Consider the following 26,319-nt stretch of genomic DNA (forward strand, 5'->3'; position numbering starts at 1 on the left):
ACACCGAACCTACTACGATCTCAGACAACACAACTGAAACACACACTTTCTATTTCCATGAGGACGATTCATAGGATACCGACTGTCGAGAATCCATTCCGAATTATTTGGACTTCTTGCTAGACGTTACTTCAATGTATCATTACTTCACTCGCAACAGAATCTTGCTTGTTCTGTGTTTATTTAGCTCTCAGTTCTGCTTTAACCGTGCTTACTAATGTCTTTATTATGTTTTATTTATTAATATTACCTCTAATTATAATAATTAATTCGTATAGCTAATTTGCTCTCAATTTTCCTTCAACTATGGTTTATGTATCCCTAAACTCTCCCTTACTGCATGTTTATTAACTCTCAATTTCCCTTCGTAGACTCTTTGTGGCGTTTATAACAAGAGAGATTACACGTGCAGGAGGATCGTGGAGTCCCCCAATTTACGAGATGGGGGAAGGTATTTCTCAATATGTCTTTCTGCAGCAGTCTCTCTCGTAGGCACGTAACTGATTTTTTCCCCGAAAATCACGCAGCTTCGAATAGAGTTCACTCAACTGAACTCCCTGAGCACGCAATTCTGGTGCTTCTCCACGCACGTGCCACTTACATCAAGTTCATCTCATGTAAGGGTAGTCTAATCCAGGTTTCTTTCAAACATTTCCATTCATTTTGTTTCGTTATGGAGTATTATTCTTTCTTGACCGTTACATTCCTGTAAAAATATTGAGTAGTGTTTTAGTAGCCTATTCATAGATTTCAAAAAGCCATATGACTCGATTAAGAGAGAAGTTTTATATGATATTCTTATTGAATTTGCTATTCTGAAGAAACTAGTTCGATTAATTAAAATGTGTCTCAGTGAAACGTACAGCAGAGTTCGAATAGGTCAGTTTCTGTCAGATGCGGTTCCAATTCACTGTGGGCTAAAGCATGGAGATGCATTATCACCTTTACTTTTCAACTTTGCTCTAGAGTATGCCATTAGGAAAGTCCAGGATAACAGAGAGGGTTTGGAATTGAATGGGTTACATCAGCTGCTTGTCTATGCGGATGACGTGAATATGTTAGGAGAAAATCGACAAACGATTAAGGGTTTTAAGGAACCTGGAGGTTCATTGCCGTTCTCACATAAGCCCGCCATTGGTCCCTATCCTGAGCAAGATTAATCCATTCTCTACCATCATATCCCATCTCCCTCAAATCTATTTTAATATTATATTCCCATCTACGTCTCGGCCTCCCTCAAGGTCTTTTTCCCTCCGGCCTCCCAACTAACACTCTATATGCATTTCTGGATTCACCCATACGTGCTACATGCCCTGCCCATCTCAAACGTCTGGAGTTTATGTTCCTAATTATGTCAGATGAAGAATACAATGCGTGAAGCTCTCTGTTGTGTAACTTTCTCCATTCTCCTGTAACTTCATCCCTCTTAGCCCCAAATATTTTCCTAAGAACCTTATTCTCAAACACCCTTAATTTCTGTTCCCCTCTCAAAGTGAGAGTCCAAGTTTCACAACCATACAGAACAACTGGTAATATAACAGTTTTATAAATTCTAACTTTCAAATTTTTTGACAGAAGACTAGATGACAAAAGCTTCTCAACCGAATAATAACAAGCATTTCCCATATTTATTCTGCGTTTAATTTCTTCCCGAGTGTCATTTATATTTCTTACTGTTGCTCCAAGATATTTGAATTTTTCCACCTCTTCGAAAGATATATCTCCAATTTTTATAGTTCCATTTCGTACAATATTCTGGTCACGAGACATAATCATATACAGTGGCGTGCAAATTAAGCTGAATAACGTAATTACGTATGCAAAAACACTCAAACGGGATAAAAAAAAAAGTATCTAAGACATACCTCATTAATCTATGTGGCCTCCCTTGTTCCTAATAACAGCTCTGAGACGATTTGGCATGGATTCCACTTATTTCCCACAAATATTCTTCATTTCTTTATCGCGAAACCATACAGCAATGAGGGCAGAAATCACCTTCTCCTTTGTAGAACAATCCATTTTTTGCATTCTTCTTTTGCAAATTGACCACAAGTTCTCAATGGGGTTGATGTCGGGTGAGTTGCCTGGCCAGGGGAGTACCTGAATATTCTTCTTTTTGAAGAATTCTGTAGTTTTTCGAGACGTATGGCATGGTGCCAGGTCTTGTTGGAACACACCTCTGCCATCCGGAAATTATTTTTGCAGCTGGGGTACGATTCTGGTTTCCAATAAGTGAATATATTTGTCAGAATTCATCATTCCCTTGATAGGTATTAATGCTCCAGGCCCTTCATATGTAAAACAACCCCAAAACATTACTTTAGGGGGGTATTTGAGTGCTTGTTCAGATGAGCTGCTGTTACTTTTTCGGATCCTTTCCGTACGTAAGAAATCGGTGGCCGTGGACCTCGAAATGAGACTCATCGGAAAAAAGTACATTCTTCCAGTCATTCACTCTCCAGTGTTGATGTAATTTCGCCCACATTAAGCGTTTTTTGCACATAACAGGGGTTAGCAGTTGCTTCTTAATAGGCTTACGAGCCCTTCGTCCAGCTTCCAAAAGCCTACGCCGCACTATTGTGGCGTGAATATTCTCCCCCAGTGGTAGCCATTAACTCGCGGGTTAAGTCGACAGCAGTTAGTCTAGGATTTAATTTACTTTTCCTGACAATTAAACGATCATCTGTAGGTAAAGTCTTCCTTTTCCGGCCACAGTTTCCTTTTTTCTGGGGTGTGATGGATCCAGTCTCCCTGTATCGTTTTATGATCGAATTAACAGTAGCCAAACCGATGTGACATTCTGCAGCAATTTGCTTCAGTGTCATAGAAGAATGCTCTGCTAATGTTATAATTTTAGACCGTTTTCGTGGAGTTGTATCCATTTGTGAAGACGACGGAATGTACACAGGATTGCAGTATTAAGTCTTCAACACAACTGAAATGCTTATAAGTACAAAACGACAGGCAAAATGTCACATATTATAAAAAAAAATAATAACTACAGACCTTCAACATTGGAATTACGCATACTACAGATGTCAATTAAAGAGGTACGAGCAGCTATGAGGCCAACAATGACAGAAAATGTAAAAATATGTCGTTTTCGGATTAATTTGCACCCTACTCTATTTAGTCTTTTCGGGATTTACTTCCAACCCTATCGCTTTACTTGCTTCAACTAGAATTTCCGCGTTTTCCCTAATCGTTTGTGGATTTTCTCCTAGCATATTAACGTCATCCGCATAGACAAGAAGCTAATGTAACCCATTTAACTCGAAACCCTGTCTATTATCCTGAACTTTCCTAATGGCATATTCTAGAGCGAAGTTAAAAAGTAAAAGTGATAGTGCATCTCCCTGCTTTAAGGAACCTGGAGGTTCATTGCCGCCCTCACATAATATGATGATAGAGAATGGATTAATCTTGCTCAGAATAGGGACCAATGGCGATTGGTCCCCATCCTGAGCAAGATTAATCCATTCTCTATCATCATATCCCATCTCCCTCAAATCCATTTTAATATTAACTCCCCATCTACGTCTCGGCCTCCCTAAAGGTCTTTTTCCCTCTGGCCTCCCAACTAACACTCTATATGCATTTCTGGATTCGCCCATACGTGCTACATGCCCTGCCCATCTCAAACTTCTGGATTTAATGTTCCTAATTATGTCCGGTGAAGAATACAATGCGCGCAGTTCTGTGTTGTGTAACTTTCTCCATTCTCCTCTAACTTCATCCCTCTTAGCCCCAAATATTTTCCTAAGCACCTTATTCTCAAACACCCTTAACCTATGTTCCTCTCTCAAAATGAGAGTCCAAGTTTCACAACCATAAAGAACAACTGGATGATAAAAGCTTCTCAACCGAATAATAACAGGCTTTCCCATATTTATTCTGTGTTTAATTTCCTCCCGAGTATCATTTATATTTGTTACTGGTGCTCCAAGGTATTTAAATTTCTCCACCTCTTCAAAAGATATATTTGCAATAATAATAATAATAATAATAATAATAATAATAATAATAGTAATAATAATAATAATAATAATAATAATAATAATAATAGGCATTTGACAATGTAACAAACTATGTCGCGACTCTGTTATTCCCGGCGTGACTCCTCCTCTTTGCTTACGCCTTGGGAAGTGAAGGTTCTATAAAGTCAGAGTAGGTAGTATCGTTCGCCATATTTGTTCTTTCGTTGCCGAGCTAGCATACGAGGAATCTGTTTGTCACACCGTTAAATATTATCATGTCGTGGCTCCTATGATAATAAATCAAACGCAGTGTAATTCAGCAAATAATTGAGCGGCAAATAACGTCTTCATGTGGTTTCTGCGAAAGCCAACGAAAGTACCAAAATGGCGGGCGATTATATTAAGTATTTATCGAGCCTTAAGAAATGAATAACTTCTTCAACAGCGAATCACAAGACGCACACGTTTAAATTTAGCCAACCTGCAACGCGATTGGCTGCCGGAAATTAGAGCGACGGGACTTTTTTTTTTATAATGCTTATTCTTATCGAGGAAGTAGACGTGACAACGTGACGCGTAGAGTGAAACCTACAGAGCAACAATCGGTCGGCAAAATTATGTTTTAAAAGCACACCGCACGTTATTGTATGTTACTGGATATTGGATATTTATTAATAATGGTTCACAAAACGTACATAAACTTAATAAATTACAGTTAACATATAGGTTCACGAATAGCAAATTATACGCAATAAATATACATTTAGTACCTCATTTTCCATCGTATATCTATTTCAATTGAATCGGTCATTGCAGAAAGGGGATAAGTCATGAAAAACGCGAAAATGAGTTAAGAGTGCCATTGCTTTCTCCAGACCTAGACACACATTTCCATACAGAAATGGGACAAATTTGCTCATTCTTAACGCAAAGCAGAGTGCCATAAGCAGCGCAGTCATTGCAGAAAGGGGACAAGTCAGCGACTTACCTTCTTTCTGCACTGACTGACGACGTGACGCAACTGAGTGCCGCGGATCTAATAAGTTACGCGCCCATCAGCTGATAAGGAAAATGACAGATAAGCCAGAAGTAGTAAGTGACCCAGGGGAAGAAAACTGTGTTATTAGTGGTAAACGTAAACACAATGAAATTAACTACCGCAGAAATGTAAATAAGAAAAATAAACTGAAGGCATTGGAACGTCAATTCCATTGGGAAGTCTGTAGCAGCCCGTACGACAGGAGAACAATGTGGGTAAGAAACTACTCTTTGTTTGTTTAGACGCAACTCTGGGTCATCAATAATTTTCAACATTCACAATTTCAAAGACCATACGGCGCACTTCTATTCCTATCATGAAGGTATAGGCCACAAATCTTCAAATGAAGTGTGTTCCTTCTGAACTACATTGAAAATAATGTCTCTTCTTCAGTTAAGGAATTGTATCTTTTCTCTGATAACTGTGGAGGGCAAAATAAAAATCATATCTTAATTCGATTGTTGCTTGCACTGACCCAAATGGGGAGATTTAACAAAACCATTCATTATTTTCCACAACGAGGCCATTCATTTCTTCCCTGTGACCGCAACTTTGGTGTAGTGAAGCGCAAACTAAGGAAGACAGACAGGGTATACAGTATGTGCCAGACCAATACAATACCTTGATCCACCAGGCAAACACAAACAACAGATTTTCTGTAGAATCAGTTACTACTGATGATATTTTGAATTTTAAATACTGGTGGCCAGAGTATTACAAGAAAACCACCTGCTCATTAGACACACTGAGGAAGAAAGGGAAAGATAAGAATATGTTTTCTTCAGCACAATTCAGTGAATTTGTTTACTCTAAAGATGTTTGAGGATGTGTGACTGCCAGTTTGTTCATTGATAGTGAAATGAGGAAACACAGATTCTGTATGAAAAAACCAGGTTCTGGACGCATAGTAATGCCTATACAAAAGCATACAATGGGAAAATTCCCATTAATACGAAAAAAAATTGGAGACGTTTCGACAGTGAGGCAATACATTCCATTGGAACACACTTCCTTTTACGAAGAGAACTGGTCACCTTGTGACAAGGAATCTACAGACGACGTGGCTTCCAACGTCTAACAATACATTCTGTAAAAATTGAAACAAATGATTTTGTGTAGTACTTTAGTGTATTTTTATTGTGCTCTCCTATATGCAGTTTTTAAGTTTTAGTTTAAAAGTAGAGTTCTGATTTAAAACTGTGATATAAAATTACATATTGATACATTTCTGTAGTAGGAATAGTGATTGAAATGAAAATATATATATATATATATATATATATATATATATATATATATATATGTAAATGGTGACAGTAATGTAGTAATTATACACAAAACATCGTTATCATTGTAATTATTAACATTTAGTTAGTTTTCAAATATTACATTAGCCCAAAATTGTAATTTATATATTTTTTTCTTTTATATTTAACAATTCCTTGCAGAAAGGGGATAAGTCATGGTTCGATTAAACAACTTTAAACAAAAGTGTTTGAGATGTCAGATGTCTAACATGATGTATTATACTTCACTATTCATAAACAAAGTAAGAAAAAATATTTATAATGATTACTCCAGTATTGGAAGAAGAAAACAGTTTTTATTGATTATCTCAAAAGTAAGATTTTATGACTTATCCCCTTTCTGCAATGACTGATTCAATTTATGTAGGCTTTAACTTGCACTAACGTCTAAGTTATTGTATGATGTTAAGTAAGAGGCCGCGGCGATAATAAATAACCAAGTGTTTTATTTTATAGACTTCTATTGCCATTATTCCTTGAGTTACCTATATATTTATTTTATAGGAACGTGGGTTAAAATATTTTGTTATTCATAATCAGTAATATAGCTCGGTGCTTAATTTGAAATAACATATCACCTCGAAAATACTGTAAGTATGTAAACATCTTTCCCCACTGAAGGTGGTGAAGGCACAACAGTGAAGAAATTGACTTTTACATGAACAAAAGGCTAAAAATTGGTGAATTCAATCAGGTGCAAACGTGATTGGATGTAGATTACAGCAGATATACAGGGTGGAAGTTAAATAATCATGCAGACTGAAAGGGACGATAGGGTACACTTTAATGAATAGAAAACCTATATTACGTTTTGTAATTAAATGCACGATTAATTATTGGAAAATTGATTTGGAAGTTTCAGCACTCTGGCAACATCACCGCTAACACATTGCTCTTTTTTCTCGTAATACAGATGTAAGAAGTCAAAGAACTCGAGTCTATCTGCCTTAGCTAACTATCTCCCATCTCCGTTTCTAGCTCTACATTGTTGCAAGTTGGTCGCATCGGTTAGTGACTTCAAATTAGTTATTTTTAAATTAAATTTACACGAAAACCGTTCACGCTATTCAAATATGCCACAGGGACAAACGATATTAGATTTTCTATCGATATGGACAAAAATCACAATTCTACTCGCGATAGTTACTGAACAATAAGGTGCTATACATTTATGAAGAAACAAACATTTTTTCTTAGAAAGATAAGTAATTTACACCAATATGATATTACACATTTATGTTACATACGACATGAGCTATTCGCTCTGAAGATCTGTAGGGCTACTTCACTTTCAGCTTGTATAATCATTGTATATGAGTAGGGACCGGATTTTTATATAATTACATATTATATTCCTTTCAATCTAACAGTATATAAATAACAAATCTTTGCGAATCTTGTAATTACTATTAATATATTAAAATTTGATACTTAATGTTTACCCCACATTACATATTATGGCTTGGTATTACATAAATCTGATATTTAGGGGTTTTACTCATTTTTACTTCTCTGAAAGGAAAAAAAAAAAAAAACTTCTGCTGGAGAAGTTTACAATTTGAAATACACAGATTTAAAACGACTTTTTGCCTACCCAAGAAAGGATATATTTCGGGACGAAACATGACGTCCTTAGTTCCAGGAAGTAAAAGAGGCACTCACCCCATACCGCTACTGTAAATATGAGTGAACAAAAGGCAACTTTTCTCATACAACTACAGGACCTCTTGTATTGTAAAAATCACTCAGAAAGTAGCGTTGCCTTCATGCGGTGGAGTGGGACGAGGGCGACATGATTTGTCTCGAACTATAATTGTTCTGCACACGTCTTAACAAGCCATTCCCATGCAATTTGCAACCTTACCCACCCTCTTCCTAATTCTTCCAAGGAAAACCCGTGTCAAGTCTGACATGAGACTTTCAGGTTATTGCTTGACCTTTTTATTTTAAATTTAGTAGACCTATGCGGAAATGGGATTTTCCGAGCAGTTATAAAGTATGGTTCTCGGCTGGAATAATCCTACCCTTCTGAATGTCACTTTTCAACAACAGTTTGTAAATGCCTATAGTTTGAGGTTTAGTAGGTACTTGTTTCTTACAGGGAGCAGCTAAAATGTAGGTGTCTCACGTCTCCTCTTATTTTCTCCTAATCCAGTAAAGCGAAGTAGTGCTTGCAGTACTGTTGTGTCATTCATTTCACTCAGTTCTCTAGTTTTAGTACTTACAGTATAAAGTGCAAGTGAGTTTATCTACTGCTTTTAACTAACTAAAATAGCCCCTGTATCTTCAACCCTAACGAAAAAAATAAAATCATGGATTGCAATGGATGAAACTTTCACTACAGATGGAAAAATAGTAATGTGTCAAGTGTGCGGTAAAAAAGTCGGATGCTGTATGAAATCACAACTGGAGAGTCTTACCTATCCTATACCTGCCAGATATTGATATTAAATATTTTCATGATGTTACATATTTTGGTACATATTCAGTTTATTTTGCTTACATAAATGTGTACACATTTCACATCTTGATATTACATAAAAATTTGGTCCCTATATATGAGAGATAAAAAAAGGTAAAGGCAACCCCATGACAGGCCAGGACGGCCCAGAGGGTGGTGCGAGAGATTAAAGCTCCCACCTTTACAGACAGTCGGCAAGTTAATGGAAGTAGGGGTGTCAATGCTACATGCCCGCCGCCTTTACCTCCAAGGAAAAGACCTTTAGGGAGGCCGAGACGTAGATGGGGAGTTAATATTAAAATGGATTTGAGGGAGATGGGATATGATGATAGAGAATGGATTAATCTTGCTCAGGATGGGGACCAATCGCCATTGGTCCCTATTCTGAGCAAGATTAATCCATTCTCTATCATCATATTATGTGAGGGCGGCAATGAACCTCCAGGTTCCTTAAAGCAGGGAGATGCACTATCACTTTTACTTTTTAACTTCGCTCTAGAATATGCCATTAGGAAAGTTCAGGATAATAGACAGGGTTTCGAGTTAAATGGGTTACATTAGCTTCTTGTCTATGCGGATGACGTTAATATGCTAGGAGAAAATCCACAAACGATTAGGGAAAACGCGGAAATTCTAGTTGAAGCAAGTAAAGCGATAGGGTTGGAAGTAAATCCCGAAAAGACTAAATAGAGTAGGGTGCAAATTAATCCGAAAACGACATATTTTTACATTTTCTGTCATTGTTGGCCTCATAGCTGCTCGTACCTCTTTAATTGACATCTGTAGTACGTGTAATTCCAATGTTGAAGGTCTGTCGTTATTATTATTTTTTTTTTATAATATGTGACATTTTGCGAAGAAACCAAATATACGATATATGGCAACACCGCAATGTTTTTCGAAAGATAGCACTACCGGTGTCATATGAAACAGGAGTGTCAGCCGTACCGAACAATTGCCGGTATGTCAGTAGACGTTTTCACTGATTCAGTACTTGCGCCGGCTTGGAGCTTGTAAAAACAGTGACGAGACGAACCGTAGAGTGCAATGTGTCAGTTGGAATAATTTCAAATACCGTAGACAACGTTGCTTGTAAAATCCATGTTATGGTAATAATAAGTCAATTTAGTAGTAAAATATCGCTGCAATCGAAAAGTATTGGGAATAAATTTGAATAAGGAACAAAAAAAGTTTCCTTCTCAGGCAGGATTCGAACCACGAAATTCTTAGTTGCCAGTCTATCGTGCTCTGGAGTGAAGAAGACTCTGAAATCAGCTACAAGGGTCGGTCCGGTTTTTTTTTGCCACTACTGTACATAAGATTATATACTTATTAGAATTTTGAATCAAAGCTGTACATTCACAAGTTATGCGATTTCCTATACATTTCTTTGGAAATGAGATACTTATACAAGGTTGTGCATGGAGTATTACCTATTTTTAAGTTGGTATCAAAGGTTAATCACAACAATATACATGACGTTACCGTTATTGTTGCATTGGTACATGCTTTGGATTTAATATGCTAATTAGAGTATTCAACATGGTGTGTGTGCAGTTGATAGTTACACGAAACACGAGAGCGTTGTGCATGTGCAGCGGTCATTTAGACGAAGATCTGAAGATAACCGAGGCAGAGTACCAGTTCCAACACGTAAAACAATCTCTTAAGGGCGAATAAGTGGAGGGAATCAGGTTCAGTGCGTAATGTAAAGAGAACTGGACCAATGAAAACTGCACGCACTCCTGAAAATATTGAAACTGTGAGAACTGCTTACAGCAAAGTCGAACTCTTTCAGCATGAAGACACGCACTCATTCTAAACCAGTGATGTCAAAGCAAGCGCATTTTTCTGACCTTGACGTCGTGCGTGGGCGGCAAGCGCTACGTATGGAAAGAGGAAGGATTGTGTATATGAATAAGCAACCTTTTGGATTAAGAAAGTAGTGGTGCACAAACTTCAAACGGAACGTGAAATTTTATGTCGTTATTTTTATATGGCTTCTTTCTGTTTAATATTATCTATATTGTCTGTAAAACAAAACTGATCTCTTAATATTGCACTTGTGTTTTAAATCTTAATAACATAATAGAGAGTTAAGAAGGAATATTCACTTAAATTCCATAGTAGTATAATATTATACTTTATTAAGTGGGTGAAACGCATCATTCATGAAGAAAGTAATATTCCAAAGAAAGAGATTGGGTATGACATGATAAGTTGGAATTTATATTGATGGTATCTTTAGCCTTACAAAAGTAATCAATAAACTAATCAAAACAATATTACAGTACAAAGCAAAGTTACCTAGGTACTGTATCTGCTTTAAGTGTAACTAATATTACATAACAAAACTCTTATCGCATTATGCTTTTAAGGTGATATTGGTGAGCAACTTCCTGTCATCAGAATATTAAATTATTTTCTCGAAATCTGCTGAAGCTATAGAGCTGATATTTTTACAACACATGGACACGTATCTTTTGCTTATGATATAACAATAGTTGCTTTGTTAATTCATTTCCTTACAAACAAATTCCATGCGAATATTTTCAAAATTTTCAATACACTATCTTCAGTAATACATATACGGTATATTAGATTTATGAAAATATTCTGTAAGGATACTAAATAAATAGGCCTATACCTGAAAATGACACTCGTGTGCTTTTGTGCACTAAACGATTGCTGTTTCTTTTTATACGTACAATAAGAAATGGAGCAATATCGATAAATTGAATAGAAATTTACCATAATGTTCTATTACTTAATGAGATTGAAAATTTGTATTTGCTGCGCGTTTTATATACACTGTACAACAGCTGGCCTGGTACGACCCTGCATTCGACCGGTATGTCTGTCCCCGCTTCAGCTGTACCGTCTAGCCTACCTGTAAACCCCTCCCCCCCCATCCAGCAACGTTGTCATACGTGGCATATTGTAAACTTTAATAATTCGTTAAATATTGCAATTAGAGAACAATTGTGAGGACAATTTTTCTTCTTTTTGACATGAATAATCATGAGTTAAAATAATGGCACTTAATACCTTTACATCCTGTATAATTACTTCTCTGTCCGAAATCGAATCCATGTGCGCTGAGTATGTAATAAGACAGGCTACTCCACAACTTGCGACCCTGGTTACCGCGAGATGATATTCTACTTGATCCCCTTATCTTACATTTATTTATTTATTTATTTATTTATTTATTTATTTATTTATTTATTTATTTATTTATTTATTTATTTCTATAACAGGGCAAAGCCCCAATTACAATAGACAGTACAGATCTTTGTTAAAATATAGACTTGCATATAACATGAAAAAAGAGATAAAACAGGTACAAAGGCAAGATACAAGTGTAATTACAAATTAAAAATTAAGAATGAAAAAAAAGGAAATACCTAAATAAAAGACACAAATATAGATATAAATGAAAAATACCAAATAAAAATAAATTAAAATGAGTTAACTGTAGACATCATAGCCAAAAATGTAAAATGTAGCTATAATTGGCAAATTACAGAGTAAATATAACACTATGTTAATACATTCAATATATAGTAAACCTAAGAGGCTTAATTTATTTATTTAAGAAATTCACTACTATAGAACACTTGTTCCAATTAGCAGGATATCTGATTATAACTATAATTAACATGCAACTAGAATTTAACATATCTTGACACTATTGCTGTATATAACATATTGTACGGTAACGAGAAATCTAAATCCTGTTTATTTGATAGATGATTGTAAGTTCGAAGCATTAATAAAGGTGGAGACATTTTATGAGATTGTCTTTTTGATGTCTGTAAATAAAAGAGAGATCGCTTTCTCAAATTTTATTTACCAATATTGAAACTAATTAGCTGTAGAAGATCAGGGTTGTCTATTAAACCATTTATGGTTTCGAACAAATACATTTGTTGTGCTCTTATCCTGCGACTACTGAGAGATGGTACATTCAATCAATCAGCATGGATTCATAAGATTGGAATATGTTGTAACATGAATGTTTTTTCATATATAGCAGTTTTAGGATTTTATTCTGTATTCTCTCTAGAATGGCCAAGTGCGAGTGATAATAGTAGCAGCAGCAGCAGAAGCAGCAGCAGCAGTAGCAGCAGCAGTAGAGTAGTTTTATTTTGCCTGGCAGAGGTAAGGCCATGAGGCCTTCTCTTCCACTCCACTCAAGGTTTCAATAATATACATGAAATATAAAATTAGATTACAAAACAACACAAAAGAAAATACCTTAGAAATTACATAAAATATAGTAGAAAATTACAATAGTCAAGATCAATTACATAATATAAAATTACAAATAGTCAAGATCGGTTACATAATATATAAAATAAAGTAGAAAATTACACATAATCAAAATCATTTACATAACATAAGGGGAATATACACACACTCATACACACACACACACACACACAAACACAATTTATAAGACCTAAAATGCTCGAGATAAATTCGACGATTAATTCACTTGAGATATATTATACAGTTAATATACAAATAGGAGAATACATGTGGGTTACAAGACATTAAAATGTTAATTAGCAAAGTGCACTAAATGGCATACAAATACATATGATTAAGTAATATATCAAGATAATAAAAAAAAAAGAAAAAAAAAAGAAGAAGATGGAGGAGAAAAAAATAACAACTTGGTCATTTAAGACTATTTAGAAACTTCCGCAAGAGTCTAGTTCTGTTCATTAGATACATTTCTAAGTAGAGTGTACTTAAAAGATTTTAGACTCCGACTGCTCCTGATTTCCTGTGACAAGGAATTCCAGGAACGAGCTGTGTGTATTGTGAAGGAAGCAGAGTAGAGAGATGTTTGATGGAATGGAATTGATAGAACAAGGTTATGCTGTGAACGTGTATCACGGTTGTGGTGGGATGCTAAAAGCGTGAAGCGAGGAACTAGGTAAATAGGTGTGGAATTATTTAAAATCTGATACAGCAAACAGAGTGAATGAACTGAACGTCTCTCCCGTAAACGAAGCCAAGATAATTGAAAGAAATACTCGGAGACATGATCATAGCGACGGCTGTTAAAAATGAAACGAACACAAGCATTATGAACACGCTGGAGCCTCAATGACAATCCAGCACTAAGATCACTATATAAAACGTCGCAATAGTCAAAGTAAGGCATCACCAGGGTCTGTATTAAGATCTGTTTCAGTTTAGAAGGAAAGCAATTTTTCAGTCTTTTCAGTGAATGCAAGATTGAGAAAGTTTTCATACAGACATATTTTACCTGTGCATTCCAGCTGAGATTCGAGTCGAAATGGAAACCTAAGTTTTCAACCGTAGTACTGAATGGTATTATAGTATTACTAGTGGCTTGTGCAGCAAATGCTGCTGCAAACTAAGTTCGTTAGACGTTCAAATAAAAATTTTTCACATTTATTTTCAATGAAGAATACTTGTCTTTTTGATAGTTATTTACTGCCATGATAATGAAACATACTCCCTCTGAATGGATTTTTTTTTAGGCCAAATACTTTTTCTTGAACCTATTAAACTTCAGTTTTTGAGTTTCAACGCGAAAACGCAAGTATCAATGTCAGGACGATAGCAGTAGCTATTTCAGGTCATTGTGGATTGTAGGCAAAAGTTAAAAAAATGTCAGGTTTGCTAAGCTTTCGAACAATAGCATTTTCGTATAGCTGCTGCATGTAGAACTTGAAATGTAGAGCGTAAAATCATTTTATCCTACTAAGAGATCTTGCTGAAATGATCTGGAGACTACAAAATTTTCTAGGCCTCTTATTTTATCAGTAAGTAATAACTTTTTATCTTTCCTTACGAACTGTAATTTTTGTGCTCTCTCGAGCCATTACTGAAGACAATGACACATATCAATATCTACACTACACCGTCATTAAGTACATGAAAAAGACGCAACCCCACTTGGTTAATAAGTATAAAAATTATTGATGTTTAATAACAATATTATTATCTTACTTAAGTTTTGTAGTTATATATAGCAGTCACTCAGTAAATTATAGACATGAAGATCTAAATTAAGATATTCTCTACATTTACTTACATAACCTCAAAACTTTTCACTTTCATATCATCACTATAGCATCAATATTATGTACAATTAATGAAAAATAGACGCATCATGACATTAACTATAATAATATTTAATTTCTAATGGTAATAATGTCATCAAACCACCTCAAGTTCAGTAGATTTGAATATCCAATACACAGCTGTAGTCAGAAAATTATACACTGCAGAATCAGTTTTTAATAACAAATTGAATTGAGCTCTAAATATGTCGGCAATCCTGCAGGTCATGGCCTTCGTGTAATAGCCTATTGTTTATTGTAGTGTGTGTTTTTTTCTGAAATTCAATCAAGTCGGCCGTGATTGAATAAAATTAGTTCTCAAAACTGACAACAGATGGATTTTGGAAAATAGGAAAATTATGTAGGAACATTGACATTTCACTGAAAACTACTACTTTTCCGAAAAACTTTGGGTTCCAAGCTTCAAAATGAGGGGCCATTTATTAAAATCCGTTCAGCCGTTTTCCCGTAATTTCCATTACCAGTTCAAATTATATATATATATATATATATATATATATATATATATATATATAGATTTGAGGGTTCCAAACTATAGATGCGTACTCTAATTTACTTCGTATTAAACTTTTTATGTATTTTTAAAACAGTTTCAACATTCCTGAAATCTTCTGAGTTTCTGTAGATGAAACCTACCAGTTTGAAGGCTCTATTCGCAATTGTTTTTATATGTGTTAAAAAGGATAGATCATGACAAATTACCACTCCTAAATCATTTACTGAAGTGACCTTTTCTAATTTTGTGTTGTTTATGCTATAGGCCTACGTGTAATCCAGAGACTTAGTATTACGAGTGAAGGTAATATGTGAGCATTTTTTAATATTAAAGTTGAGTTTATTAACAATGCTCCACCAAAAAATACTATTAATATCTTGTTGTAGCTCAAATGAGTCAGATTCATTTGTAATTTCTTTAAATAATTTACATCATCTGCGTATAATAAGTAATTGGAATGTTGTATATGTTTTGGTAGATCATTGATGAATAGTAAGAAGAAGAGAGGACCTAAATTAGACCCCTGTGGGACACCCGAGTTTACATTAAATTGTTTTGAATTGACCTGTAGGAATGAAACATATTGTTCTCTGTTTGATAGGTATGAACAGGTAAGTTTTAGCAGATGGTTAGAGAAGCCAAATTCTGATAGTTTATGCAGTAATAGGTCATGATCTAGTTTGTCGAAAGCTTTTGAAAAGTCTGTATAGATTGCATCAACTTGAGTTCTGCTATCCAGGAATCAACTGCACAAAATTAAGTAGATTTGTTGTAGTCGACCTATGAAGAATAGTAGTTCTTAATTAATATTGCCCTCCTTGTTATCTTACAACCTGTGAGTTCTGAACGTTATCACGTAACCTACAGTTCGTGCAAGGTGACGAAAGCTTGTGTCTCGTTATCAGTATTCAAACATGATCTGCAACATTAAGTTCGCTGATAATTTTATTTACTCCAGAAACGACAGCGAGTGTTGACAGAAACGAGGATCTGAAGAACAGACAGAAATAGTATGGAAACTAACGATAATAGTAAGAAATGGACAAGACCAAAATCTGTTCCAGTACCGACAATATGGAGACGCTGTGTTGGTCTTAAAGAGATGGAACATGGCAGAAAACCAAAATTTATAATTCAAGATGTTCCTGAAGAGATGCACGAAGATATAGTCGACTTCATGTCGACTCATTTCTTTAGAGATGAAGCGACTTTGGAAAGTCTAAAAGTTCTGGAGGATCCAGTGTCCATGAAAGAGTTCCAAGAGTTCTATAGGAAAACTTTGAAACAAAATCTGGCCCTTGTTGCTCTTGTGGAGGATGTTGAAGATAAAGGGAAGCTCAGAATTGCAGGTTGTAACTTAACAGGCGTTTCGTACAAGTCGGATAAAATAACAGCAGATATGGTGAGTTAAATTGGGATATTTGTTTGATATATATAGGCCTACTTAATACCCTACTGTTCGTAACATTTTTGGAATGGATATATTTGAACACTCTGTGCATTCAACGGTTAAAAGTACTCGAAGGCCTGATATTTGCGATTATACAAGTATTTAATACTTGGTAGCAGTTCAGTATCATAATCTAATTCTTTTATAGTGAAGGCTGGGTATTATACAATTTCAGAATGTATTAACCTTTAATTAATATTATTCAGCCTACATTTATTCATAAGATTTAAAACTAAAGATTATGAAGGAATCTTAATGACAACTTCTTTGCGCAAACGAAAAACAGCTAGAGACATAAGTAGAAATAAGTGAAGACATAGGTAGACTCTTAGGGCCATATTCATAGACATTCTTAGCGCGGGCTTCCGGTGGATGATCAGCGAACTAACGTTTTTCGTATTCATAAACCAGTGTTAGCGATATGATATGATATATATGATACGATATGATATGATATGATATGATATGATATGATATGATATGATATATGATATGATATGATATGATATGATATGATATGATATGATATGATATGATATGATATGATACGATACGATACGATACGATACGATACGATACGATACGATACGATACGATACGATACGATACGATACGATACGATACGATACGAATCCTGTACAAGTAATCAGTCGATAGCCGGGGCTAGTTTAGCATGCTCGTAGCGCGGGCTAGCGAAATGTCTATGCATAGCACCCATAGAGATTTAGACACAATATTAGACTTGAATTTTCTTAATATTTCAATGAGAAAAGGGATATTTACAAAAAGTTTCAGGAAAAATCTGGGACATTTTTTTTATAAAAATCTTATTATCACTATCCAAAAATTGTTGACAAAAATTTTATTGATAAATTATATCGAAAATTTACCGTAGTATTGTGAATTCAAGTGATTTGTTTGTTTGCTTGTTTCTTTATTTATTTATCATGCAGATTATGTTTTTGTTGCCGTACTTTTCTGATTTATGTATATTTTAATCAAGAAGTTTAGTTTGTTTTGAATTTTGTCTCAAACATTCTGATTTTGATACCTCATTAAAGTGTGTTTTCATAATGAGAAAAGCATTTACAATTGAATCACTGGTTGGAAAAAGGAAATAAGTCCATTTTTGTTCTAAAATAAACTGATAGATACAAGTTCTTCTATTTTCATCAACGGACAGAATGGTCTAATAAGGAAATATTCCCATTCTATATATCCATGTAGCCGCGGCGGGTTGAAATGTTCATTGAGTGGAGAAAGGAAAATTGTCCGGGACATATTTCTGTGTTCCACTTGCTACCGCAACAGAGCGCCACCAGTTCGCAATATTTACACTGGGAATCCGCCATTTTTGTGGTCATTGTAGTTCTTGGCGTGTTGTGAGTATATTATCGATTTTATTAATTTGTCCTACAGAATAATATCTGTGATATTGACAATTAACATTTGAGGAGAAAAATTCTCTCCGGCGCCGGGGATCGAACCCGGGTCCTTGGTTCTACGTACCAAGCGCTCTAACCACTGAGCTACGCCGAATTCTATCCACAGCACCGGACCGAACCCCTCTCCTTCGTTGTTTCCCTTTTGGCCTGACTCCCATTTAGGCATACATGTTGACGCATATGTCCAATGTCAACTGCCATTATATTAGGAGCGCACTCAGCTGAGTGACTTGTTTGGCCAGGATTCCGCAGTTAAGTGCACAGTAATCTGTACAAATATATGCACTGCAGCTATGAGAATATTATAGATTTTATTAATTTGTCCCACAGAATAATATCTGTGATATTGACAATTAATATTTGAGGAGAAAAATTCGCTCCGGCGCCGAGGATCGAACCCGGGTCCTTGGTTCTACGTACGAAGCGCTCTAACCACTGAGCTACGCCAAATTCTATCCACAGCGGAATCCCGGCCAAAGAAGTCACTCAGCTGAGTGCGCTCCTAATATAATGGCAGTTGACATTGGACATATGCGTCAACATGTATGCCTAACTGGGAGTCAGGCCAAAAGGGAAACAACGAAGGAGAGGGGTTCGGTCCGGTGCCGTGGATAGAATTTGGCGTAGCTCAGTGGTTAGAGCGCTTGGTACGTAGAACCAAGGACCCGGGTTCGATCCCCGGCGTCGGAGCGAATTTTTCTCCTCAAATATTAAGTGTTGTGAGTAGATTGCCTTTGTCTTTTTTCTCGTTTTTTGATATGACTGAATCTACCATTGAGTTTTTGTATAATTATACATTGCCAAATACTAATGAAAGCAATTCCGAACATGAACAGTTCCATAAAAGGCGGAAAGGCGTGATAAGTTTTCACTGGCTGCTTTTAGACATTTGACATACAGCCCGGATATGTTACTGCATCTCATTTCATTGATGATGTTCTTCGTTTTACCTTTAGACTCATAAAGGGTGACGAAATGCCAAGTTTTCCATCTCAGAAACCATGTAAAATAAAAATTCCTTTGAATTGAAGAAAGTGCAAGATGTAGCTAAAATCATTCGCTATACACCTGTTGATTATTAGTGGTTTGTTCATAATATTATTCATTGGCTGCAAGAAACTGTAGATCATTCAGATGTTAGTATGTCTAATCATAGTAGAACTACACTTTATTCGTGCACAGTAAAGGGAGAATACTGCTTTAAAGTATTGGTATAATTAGTCATCTGCCATATTTTTTTGTAAAATATCCACCATGCAAAAGTTGCACCACAAGTGATATCATGGTCGAACAAAGCAACTTGATATTCGGATTTGAATTCTTCATAAGTAGACGAAAAACTTACAATTGAGTACAAATTCGTCAGAGCGATAATTTTTAAGTTATAAAGTTTTTTTTTTTCAAGATATCTCAAAACAAGTTTACTAAGACATTTTCTTTTTCCAATCAGTGATTCAATTTAATTATTGATTTATTCTTATTTGGTAAATGTTGACGCTTTACTTCAACAAATCTACACACTACAGCAACATGCAACACGGAAACGAATGTTGTAAGATTCGGGTCGACAAATGAAAAACGTACCGGTGCTACCAATCGCTGTCAATATTTGACAGTAGATGAAAAGTATTATATACCCATACCAAACAAATCTTTGTGGTCATACAAATGGCGCATTCTATCGTTCATATATATAATTACACGGCAAACTACAAATCAAAACATCACTTAGCGTAAAATAATAGCCATCTTAAATCAATAAGACATGTTCATACACTTGGCAACGTTGCTATACCAGTATAATTATTGGTCCGGTTGCAATAAACATAGCAGAGGACACATTTACAAAGTATGTGTAAAATTTCGCTTTTAATGACTTCGTACTAACTGAAAAAGCATGTGAATGACTTTAACATTAAAGTGAATAATGATCTGTATAATATAAACACAAAACCTGTATTTTATTATATATGCAGTCGGCGTATAGGCTATTTATACTCAAGCTGTACAATAGTTCTAATTTAATAAGTATATTTCTACAACACACTTCATGGTACAGTCCACACCTGTGGAGTAACGGTTAGCGCGTCTAGCCGCGAAACCAGGTGGTCCGGGTTCGATTCCCGGTTGGGGCAAGTTACCTGGTTGAGGTTTTTTCCGGGGTTTTTCCTCAACCCAATATGAGCAAATGCTGGGTAACTTTCGGTGTTGGACCCCGGACTCATTTCACCGGCATTATCACCTTCATCTCATTCTGACGCTAAATAACCTAAGATGTTGATAAAGCGTCGTAAAATAACCTACTAAAAAAATTCATGGTAAAATGAAAACATTAAACAAAAATAATGGTTCATCTTCCTTTATTTCGTTTGCATTAACATATGAACTAGTTTATTAAAGAAATTAATCTTTTAAAAGTCAGTAGGCCTGTATCTGAAGTCAACCATCAGCCCTATCAAATTACCGTACACTATATTACTACCATATATTAATAATAACGATGGGCCTTTAAAGAAAATTTTATTAGGCAATTTGACATTTACACCACATAAGCTCAAATTAAGTGATTGAATTGATTGATAAATTAAAAAGTAACTGCTATAAGTAATAATTTAATATAACATTTTCGATTTTTCTACTGTATAATTTCCATAATTAGTGTAATTTTTCAAAATTATGTTGGGAAACACAGAAAACTTTAGAATTATTACATTAAATTGCTGCCCATATACACACTGTTCTTCTACCAACACACTGTCAGATTTCAAACTAAACTCTGCCAATTGAATAAGAAGCACATCCTTCAGATCATTTGAAGGAATCCCATTGCTTTGTAAATACCGATACTCATTTGAAGTTAGGTTGTTACAAATCACAATGCTCACACACTACACTTATGCCACTATCAACTTTGCTTTACTCACATTACAGTTTAATCTGTACGGTCACACATATTCATCATTTCGTTGAATGATCCATTTTCACAGACTTAAATTTGTAGGGAACACTTCCATAAAGTTATTAAAATCACTTATTACATCAATTTTTAATACCCATTCTTCTTTTTCCTTATTTAGTTTTTCTAGGGTCTCTTCCAGAATTTAAGTTCTGTCTTTCATTGGGTTTCGCTGTGCTCAGGGAGTAAATTTTGGAATTTGCGAAATACTGTATCGTTGGAAAGTTTAGAATACATAAGAAGTAATTTCTTATTTATACCATCAAGTTCTTTACAGTTGTCATAAAGAATTACATGTTTTCGTTATAGTGGTTGGTGCACACAGCCGATGAAGAGGTACGAGCCCAATCTTTCCGAGCTACTACACGAATCCAAGTATATATTTTATTTTCATCTTTAGTGGATGAAAAATTGTTACATGCTTGTCTGATTTTACTATCGTAGTTAGACTTGCATTCGGAAACACGGTATCGTCTAGGTGACTAAAATCTAAATAATTACATTTAACGATACAGTTACGTCTAAAATGAAATGTCAAAATTTTTAGGTTAGGTAAGTTAACCAAATATAAAAAAACTATTAGCTATAGTAATTCTTACAGTTATATTTTTCCCATAGGACAGTAAAAAAACAGTGGAAGTTGTTAATAACAAAATCCATCCTTAAAAAACTAAATGTTAATTTAAATTGAAGTCTCACTACTATCTTCGATAATTCTTCTGCACTTGACTCCAAACTCCAACTCGGGATTGGTCTAAGTCCAATGTTGCCAATTCTAACAGTATGGCTTGTTATCTGAAGATGGCTGTGGTAAACTACATTGGCAAAACATCATTGCCAAAAATCGGGGCATTTAAACGTCTTCAAAGAACTTACGGGATAGCGGGACATTTTGTCAAAATCAGGACAAAATGCAATGACTCTACATGAGATAAAGAGACAGAGAGTATAAAAATAGGCCAGGCCTGCAGAACTCGTAAGTAGGGAAAATATGACGTCAGCCTCATTCCACTTCTATTGGGGATGATCGATTTCCGCGTAGAGTTGTTTACATTCTCTGGACGTCAAAGGTCCATCAGTGGCGGCATGTAATTTTCAAAAATGATTGTAATAAATTCATTGTATTTATAATGCGTTATCTCGTTTCAAGGTTTACAATTATGCTAGATTTCCTGTCGGTAGTTTCTTTGAGATTTCTTTGCACCTAACCCGCTTTAGATTTTCGAAAACTTTCCTCCTGTCATCACCTAGGAAAACATAAATTTATAGCATTTAACTAATGAAACTTGAAAGTCACTATTAATTTCAATTCAAAATGAACACAAAGTGTGACGTCCTTAATTTAACGGTATATAAATAAATAATCAATATACAGTTTGTAATAATGAATTTACCCGAAACTTTGTGCATTGCATAATTCTTAATATGGGGTTTGTTGAAATATGGTTTAATATTGAAATGACGAGTACAAATAAATTGGATGGGACACAGTAAACAAGCAATTCAACACTAAAATAATCATATTCCCATTTCCTTTGGAAGTAATATCTCTTCACGGGTTTAGATTTTGCCATGTTCCAGTTCTCTTTACACTGCAGTACACGTATTATGTATTTATTTATTTTTTATCATTTATTTATTTATTTTTTTATTTATTTATTTATTATTTATATATTTATTTATTTTGCTGGAGTGCGTTACAATGTTGAATGACAGCATTGACATCCGGTCATAGAGCTGTCACTCACTTATCAACGTACAATTTATTTATCATCCCATTACTAGTAAAACCAGTTAAGACCAGTAATACAAGTTTTGTAAAAACAGGAATTAAAACTTTATTAATGCATGAACAATCATAATAAATTCTTCACATAAAGTGATTGGTTTGTTGCTTGCATGCAACTTTTCGGACTTATTTCATTTTAGTAGAATACAGAGAACAGAAAGATAAGTCGGGTACTGTACTTAACGTATTTTACATAAAAAGTGGATTTATTCGGCTTTACTAGTAATAGGACGATATATACATAGGTATACCTTCTTACATTATTTGCACACATACATTTTAAAATTTATTTTACCTATCTTTTAATTTATTTATTTCCCTCATTCATTTTTCTCTTACTTTCTAAAGGTATGTTCCTAAGGATTTTATTATCTGTTCATTTGTAATTCTTGATAGTGTATTGTATACCTGCCGCCGCGAGAAAGAATGTTGAAGCAGCCGAGCGTAACTAGAACGTCATGACCGCACTTGTAGAAAAGTTGGGTAAGGTAAGAAAGGGGAGTAAAGCAGTTGCTCTGAGGAGCTACAGTTCTGCAAGTCTGAAATAGGCAGACATATAGAGACAAGAGACAAGAAGCACAAGCATAGAGAGGAAAAGGGAGTGAGGGTAAAAAGAACATAGCGTCGTTGTTCCTGCAATAACTCCTATGTGGAAAATATAATTTTTTGAGTAGTGGGGAAAAAAAAAAAAACACATTTATTCGTCCTATGGAAACCGTACATAGGAGACTCTGAATTCTTACATTTCCGAAACAAACTAATATAATTACATACAGGAGATTTTATTATTTGCTGCATCATTATTTAAGTTATTTAATAGAGCAAAAATCTGAAAATCGATAAATATGTCATATAGGAGTTATTGCAGGAACAACGATATAGAAAGAAAGTTCTGTGAACTGAAAAAATGTAGGTAAAACAGACTAAGATATAGCCAGGAATATACATTGGCAGAGACATACGTGGATATAAGTAGACACTGATACAGGAATATATGAAGACAAAGATAGAGACAGATATACAGGGTATATGGGGTATAAGTGCCGTTCTTTTCACTGTCGTCGGGGACAAGATAAAAATATGTTTATACAACATAGGGTCAAAACTTGATAGTTTTCTCAGAAAAAAATATTTATTTCCTTATTTTATTTCCATTATACTGCTTATATTGTTAGTAAAATTACGAAAACAATTACATTAGTAGATATATCTAGCAAAGAATTAATATTAGTTTAAATAAATATGTGTGTGTTCTATTACGTTTTCGTGAAATTAAATAAAAATTTATACTTAAATTTGTTAATATTCTGGCGTGAGAGACGTGGCAACGTTCAGCAGGCAGTACTGTGCACAGACGTAAGTACGAGTCAGCTGAGTTCAAGTTCCCTGTCCATAGCTCTGCTGCCGAGCTGATGGCAATTCAGTACCAGGTATTCGATAAACAACTTACAATGTCATTCACAGTTTAGGAATATCATATGTCATTAATTTATGGAGAATGTCGTCGTAATTCAAGTAAGACAAAAGAATGTACCGTCAACGTTTTCCTCAAGGAAGGTTACCTAATCGGCGAACTTTCGTACCAATTTCTCAACGATTAATAGAAACTAGAAGTCTCTTACCAAGTCTCTTACCCCGTTTAGAAAATCACACAACCAGAAATTTATTTTAAAATGATACTGCTTTACGGAAGCGTGAGAGATTAAAATGTTGCATTAGAAAAAGTTCGTATGATTTTATGCAGAAAAACATTATTGTTTATGTTTTAGATGTGCAATAAAAATGGAGCAATACTGTTACATAAAATGTAGATTTACCATGATGTTCTATTAATGAGATTTAAAGTTTGTATTTGCTGTTCGTTTCATGTAAACAACAGTATTGTCATTGTCCGACCCTGCATTAGATCAAAGCATCTGTTTTGTACCGGTATGTCCGTACCCGCTTCAGCTGTACTGTGTATTTATAAACCCGTTCCTTTCTATCCAGCAACGTTGCAAAACGTCTAATATTGTAAACTTTAATAATTATTTAAACATTGCAATTAGAAAAAAATTGTAAGGACATATTTTCTTCTTTATGACATGAATAATCATGAGTTAAAATAATGACACTTATACCTCTTTATCCTGTATAGATATTGACGAAAATATATAGGGAGAGACGAGAACCTAAGCAGAGAGAACTCCAACAGAGGTATATATATGTAGGCACTAATAGTCATAGGAAGATAAACTAAAATATAGTCAGATTCAGAGACAGGCGGATACAAAAGAAGACATGTACTTAGACATAGATAGAAATACTAGGAGAGAAAGATATAAACACAAGCAGAGGTAAATTGGAATATATATATATATATATATATATATATATATATATATATATATATATATATATATATATATAAGAGACAAGCATAGATGTACAGAGTCAGACTAATTATGAGACACAGGTAAATACAAAGGCCTATGTAGCAGCGAACAAATACAAAGACATAGATAGAAAAACTCAACAATAGGAATATAAAAAAAAAGAGTTTTTGTCCGTCTTTTTCATAACCTATCTACTACTGTTATTAGGATTTGAAATGTATGTTTAACTGAAATTATTTTACGTGGAATTGGTTAAGAAATACTTTTTATTTCACTTAAGTATGACACCATATTTTTCCTAATATCGTGCGTTTTGTTCGGTCTAGTTTACTGGTCTTATTAACATTTTTACCCTTATCTCAGTACTATTCTTTCTATATTTCTGTGTCAAATATTGCTGTGCCCTGAACAGTTTACTGACAATAGAAAATATATATGATGAACGATAAAAATTTGATAATTTCTGTTGAGTAAGGGACAAGTGGGTACAATAAGACAGGGAGAACAGTGAGACATTTTTTATTAGATGGTAAATTTTGATGTTGAGATGTTAGTAACAGTGGACTTGTATGTTGCATGAGTAAAGTAACAGTATTTTCATACTCGATTTGATTCTTATTATAAAGGTGAGTGATGAAAAAATAATTCGTAATTTTTCACTCTAGAAGTAAAATGTTGGCTTGAGTTTAATGAAGGTTATAGTGAATATACAAATGAGATATAAATATGAATGGTTTTTACCTAATACTATGGTATTTGAGATTGTGTTTGGTAAAGTTTCGTCTTTCTTGTTTTAATTTTGAAGTGAACTATGCGTAAAGGGAACAGTGAGACATGCCATTGAAGGTACACTGAGACGTCTCACTGTTCCCATGCACCAATGATTTGCAAAA

The 26,319-nt window shown here is 34.7% G+C and overlaps 1 protein-coding gene and 1 long non-coding RNA gene across 3 annotated transcripts in view; both read left to right on the forward strand.

The window, feature by feature from the left end:
• The window catches only part of LOC138690972 (uncharacterized), a 443,659-nt gene that overhangs the window by 287,547 nt on the left and 129,793 nt on the right, over positions 1 to 26,319 (forward strand). The window lies entirely within an intron of this gene.
• The window catches only part of LOC138691210 (uncharacterized), a 39,695-nt gene continuing 29,700 nt past the window's right edge, over positions 16,325 to 26,319 (forward strand). The window contains exon 1 of one of the 2 annotated variants that reach the window (XM_069813007.1): positions 16,325 to 16,813. In XM_069813007.1, coding sequence (XP_069669108.1) covers positions 16,424 to 16,813 — 390 coding nt within the window. In that variant the 5' untranslated portion in view covers positions 16,325 to 16,423. The remainder of the gene's footprint in view (positions 16,814 to 26,319) is intronic. The other variant, XM_069813008.1, reaches the window with a different exon arrangement.

This window comes from Periplaneta americana, chromosome 16, assembly GCF_040183065.1.
Source record: "Periplaneta americana isolate PAMFEO1 chromosome 16, P.americana_PAMFEO1_priV1, whole genome shotgun sequence".
NCBI lineage: Eukaryota > Metazoa > Arthropoda > Insecta > Blattodea > Blattidae > Periplaneta > Periplaneta americana.